Source organism: Triticum dicoccoides, chromosome 3B (assembly GCF_002162155.2).
Source record: "Triticum dicoccoides isolate Atlit2015 ecotype Zavitan chromosome 3B, WEW_v2.0, whole genome shotgun sequence".
Taxonomy (NCBI): domain Eukaryota; kingdom Viridiplantae; phylum Streptophyta; class Magnoliopsida; order Poales; family Poaceae; genus Triticum; species Triticum dicoccoides.
This window is the reverse complement of record NC_041385.1, coordinates 794901101-794905636: the sequence shown is the minus strand read 5'-3', so window position 1 is coordinate 794905636 and position 4536 is coordinate 794901101. Positions and strand designations below refer to the sequence as shown.

Genomic DNA, 4536 nt, shown 5'->3' with positions numbered 1-4536 from the left:
CTCCATCCCTACAGACAACAAACATATTGTAATGCATATGTTGAGACCTGAGAGCTAAGATCGAAGAAGAATCGAAACAAAACAATTAAAGTTCCTCCAACAAAGAACTGAAGCGAAGCACGACAACAGAGCAGTGCCAAAATCCAAAACGTGAGCAATGGCTTTTCCAAGTAAAATAGCATGTGTGGCATGAGGGAGAGGGTGGGTATTGGAGGAACCTTCCCGGATCCGGTCATGGCGACGAGCCGCTGGGTGCAGTGGCAGGAGTACTGAGTTGGAGATGCCGGTGATGTGGAGTCGAGGCCTGGGCGGCGCAGCAGATGACGTCAAGGCGGGAGATGTGAGAGGAGGAATACCAGGGAGGCAGTAGCAACGACTCGGATCCCCCTGTCTCCCGCGGTCGTCCGTCGTCGCCCGGCTCCGGCGAGCTCCTGCCTAGGTCGCCGCACCGTCCCTCCTTTCTTCCTTCTCCTTCCCCTCACCTCCCTGTCTCCTTTCGCCCGGCAAGCCACGATCCGGCCTTCGTCGTCGTCACCGGCGACCCCCGCCTCGCCGCCCGCCTCCGGATACGCCTCCCCAGCCCCTGCCGCGCATGAATCCGGCCCTTGCAATCTCCAGCCGCCGCCTTCGCTCGAGCCACCGCGCCGCCCACAGCCGCTCGAGCCACCGCGTTGACCCGATCCAGAAGCTGGGCTTGAGCGGCGGCGCGACGGCGGGTCGAGTTCCGGCGGATTCCGGCGGGGCGACGACGGGGCGGAGTTCGGCGGCGCGCGGCGGCGTTGCAGGGCGTGGCGGCGCTGGAGGTGGATGAGATTGGGTTCATGGATCGTTCGTGTGGCTAGGTTTTTTTTTCTTTCCAGGGGGACCGCGGGTTGAATTCTCAAAACGGCAGGGTTCTTTTTGTAATAATGAAACGTTTTCTGAGATAGCAACTTAAAAAGGGACTGCGGGTTGAATTCTCAGAAACGAAGGGACTTTAAGGCAAAAAAGCCGACGACGCACGACAGAAACCGAATTTGCTTTATTATTAGGTAAAGAGGTAAAGATAAAGATAGGGGCATATAGATAATTTGTATTCAAAATAAAATTTATTTATGAAACAATCATAACATTACCTCGGGTGAGAAATAGTCAGTCTGACACACATACATACACACACAAGACAAAGAGACTAGACTCCAGGAACAGGGACTCGTAGGACAGGGCGCAGGAGAAGACCGGCCTTCCGCCGCACCGTGAGGCCGAACTCCTCGGCCATGTCCAACTTGTTCCCTGGTGGACTTTCCCAGTCAAAGTGGAATAGCAGGCTTGCAAGTGCGAGCTCCACATTGGCGAGACCAAACACTATTCCGGGACACATTCTCCGGCCAGCCCCAAACGGTAGGAAGGAGAAGTCGGTGCCCCTGAAGTCCACCGTGGCCGCCTCACCCTCGAACCGCTCGGGCTGAAACTCGTCCGGCTTGTCATGCCAGTAGCGCTCGTCATGGGCCAATGCCCAGGCGTTCACTAACACCTGCGTGCCCTGTGGCACGTCATAACCGAGCACCTGGCATGGCTCCCGACACTCCCGTGGGATGAGAAGCGGCACGGGCGTGTGGAGTCGTAACGTCTCCCGGATGACTAGGTGCATGTACGGGAGCTCGCCAAGGGCATCCTCTGATATGGACCCGCGGGTCTCGAAGGCTCGCCGAACCTCGGCTGTCGCCTTCTGCATCACGGTTGCATTCCTGATCAGCTCTGTGATCGCCCACTCCAGTGTTGTCGCTGCCGTCTCGCTGCCGGCGCCGAATACCTCCTACGCTCATGCAAAACATTGTTTTAAGAGAACTTTTCCATTATAGAAGAAAAAACTCTAAGTTTGGGTCAAAGGAAATTTTCGGACTCAGAAAACTATAACTTTAGTCTAGTTAACTGAGTTGCAGTGTTCTAAATGTGCAATAAGGTGGAAATTAAGGTATTGAAATTGCAGATTGAATAGCAAGTAGTAGAGTAATACTCACGAAGACGACGTATTTGACGGTGTCCATGTCGATCCTGCCCTCTTTGTGCATGCTTAGAAGGACGCCCAGAAAGTTGTTCCCGTTCTGTCCTTCCATTCCCCTCTCACGGATGATGGTGTCAAAGATGTGGTTCCCGGTGTCACTGCAATCCTTGGCGCGCCGCCCAGCCCTGCTGAGACAGCTGGCCAGCCAGGAAGACGGCCACAGGTCCGTCAGGTTGAACCCTGACGCGAGCTTGACGGAGCGATCGAGCCAGCAAATGTACACGTCGCGCTCCTTGAGCTGGTCGCCAATGACGACGCGGACCGTGATATCTGTGACGAGCGCAGAGAGGCGGGCGCGCAGCTCCATGGGGCGTGCGGCCGCCGCGGCTTCTGCCACATCCCGTAGCATGGAGGCGACCTCCTCCTCTCGGATGTTGCGGAAGGACAGGACGCGCCTCGCCGATAAGAGCTCCGAGACGGCAATCTTCCTAAGCTCGCGCCAGTAGTCGCCGTACGGAGCGAACACAAGGTCCCGGCCGCCGCCGGTTAGCACCCGCAGGGTGGCGTTCAGTGGCCGCGTCGCGAATGCCAGGTCGTGGGTCTTCATCACCTCGCGTGCACCCTCCCTGGACGACACCACCAGTGTCGGCACCTCCCCGAGCCGAAGGAGCATCACCGGCCCATAACGCCGGGCCAGGTCACGCATCGCGCGGTGGGGCAGCTGCCCAATGAGGTGGTGCAGGCTACCAATCACGGGCAGCTGCCACGGCCCGGGCGGCTCGTTCCCTGCCGAGCTCCTGCGCCTGTAAAGAAGCACAATGCACAAGGACACGAGAGCAACGCCGAGGTAGACGACCTCCATTTGCATCATCATGTACACGTTCCTTCCAAAGGAACGAAGCTAGACAATGAAATCAGCCTTTGCTTGCATGAATGGAAGGGGTTTCAACTTTCAACAGTCTGGTTCCTAGCAAATGTTTAATTGGAGGAGTCCTATCTCCTACATACCTTCATTTATAGGACATGTGTATGGTCAAATCCTGCACCAAAAAATATAGATACAATATATTTCTTAGTGTTATATCTCACAACTAGAACAATGCCTGTGCGTTGTCAGAAGATATAAATATCCTAGTACATTAGCTTGTGATTTACCTGTCGATAATAATACGATTGTGTAAATAAATTTTCTAAATGCTTATTAGTGCAGCTCCACTATTTGGTTGCAGCAAGCGCACGAGTTCAGGTCGTTCGATCCCAGTATTCTTAATGTGATTGCCTTGCTACTAGTCTCCCGTATTTCAAAAGAGGATACCTGACGAGACAGGAAAAGCACCTGATCGGCTGGTCCCCTGGCGCCTTCATGTCCCCCTCCGCCCCGCTATTTCTCAGCAAGATGCCACGAGCAAGCATTAATTCGGGGCTTCAAAATTTTCTTAAATCCATAACGTTTGACTCGAGCGTTGAATTTCAAATCCGTTTTCACCATTGTGTTTGTCGCGATGAGTTCTTCAAGACTAGATCCCATAAAAGAGCGAACCTTTTTTTAATCAACTTTGGATGTTGTGGAGGCAACTTTAGTGCTATAAAAAACCAACTTCTTATTAGTCTGCATAGTATGATCGCCTATCAACGAAAATCCCTTTTAAGTTGACTACCATGACTACCAAGTTAACTCGATTCACCCTTTAAGTTTCCTACCACAACTAGTTCGCCTCCAAATTCATGGTATTATAGGCAACTTAGTTTCAAGGTAGGCTAACAGTATCCTAAATAGACTACCATGACTAGCTAGTAGCTTAACATCATCCTTAGTTACGGTGAGGAACTTAGTGACTTAGCAACTTTGATGGGCAAATTCAAGGATGATCGAAGCGCAAAAGACAAACTCAAAGATGTAGCACCGCCATCCGACAGACCACCACCCCTATGAGGACTCAAAATCCTAACCTGAAGTACTAATCGGAGAGGAGGCACTGAGATTCCCCTCCCTACCACCGACCGCCGGAGCAGCAAGCAGAGGGGTGATGAATCCACAGGCCACCGGTGAAGTCTGGAATGGAGAGTTTGACCTAGCCGCCTAGAGTTAGGGGAGGAAAAAGAAAGTTGAATTTTTATTAATAATAGGGTAAACACTACTACCCTTTTTATTAAAAATCGGCATATATAGATGTGCAAAATTTCTTCATGGATGTGAAATTTTCCGCACACCAGGAAATTTGTTTATAGCTATCACCTTTCCTTAGTGATTAACCAGGACCAAGGACTCCGTTAAAAACGGCAGTTAGCTCTAGCTCAGTTTCTCGACCTTGCAAAGCCCTAAGCCCCAAAGGTGAATGATTTCTGAATATAATATGTAGCGTTGACATAGGAATCTGAGATGTGCTTCGAATCAATGCAAATGTGCACGATCCGTAGTTAACTCCAGCTGAGCACAACTTGAGGGAGTACATCCATGGATGAATGGCTAAGAGATCTTTTCGCGAACATCACTTTGATACGAAAATATCAAGACGTGGAGCACACGCTTTGCTTGCCTGCTTGGTTGGTTT

At 51.7% G+C, this 4536-nt stretch overlaps 1 protein-coding gene across 1 annotated transcript; it reads right to left on the bottom strand.

Moving 5' to 3' along the window:
• Positions 1-1129: 1129 nt before the first annotated feature.
• Positions 1130-2912, bottom strand: LOC119282294 (dolabradiene monooxygenase-like). Its single transcript, XM_037562570.1, has 2 exons — positions 2001-2912; positions 1130-1795 (listed from the first exon to the last, which is right to left on the bottom strand). The coding sequence occupies exons 1-2, from the start codon at positions 2856-2858 to the stop codon at positions 1172-1174; spliced, it is 1482 nt and encodes a 493-aa protein (XP_037418467.1). The 5' UTR covers positions 2859-2912; the 3' UTR covers positions 1130-1171.
• Positions 2913-4536: the final 1624 nt, after the last annotated feature.

Excerpts from the sequence above, each read along its gene's own strand:
- LOC119282294 (XM_037562570.1), bottom strand. The coding sequence starts at position 2,858 with ATGATGATGCAAATGGAGGTCGTCTACCTCGGCGTTGCTCTCGTGTCC. Across the intron at positions 1,796-2,000 it reads CCGTCAAATACGTCGTCTTC|GAGGTATTCGGCGCCGGCAG; the intron begins GTGAGTATTACT and ends GCATGAGCGTAG.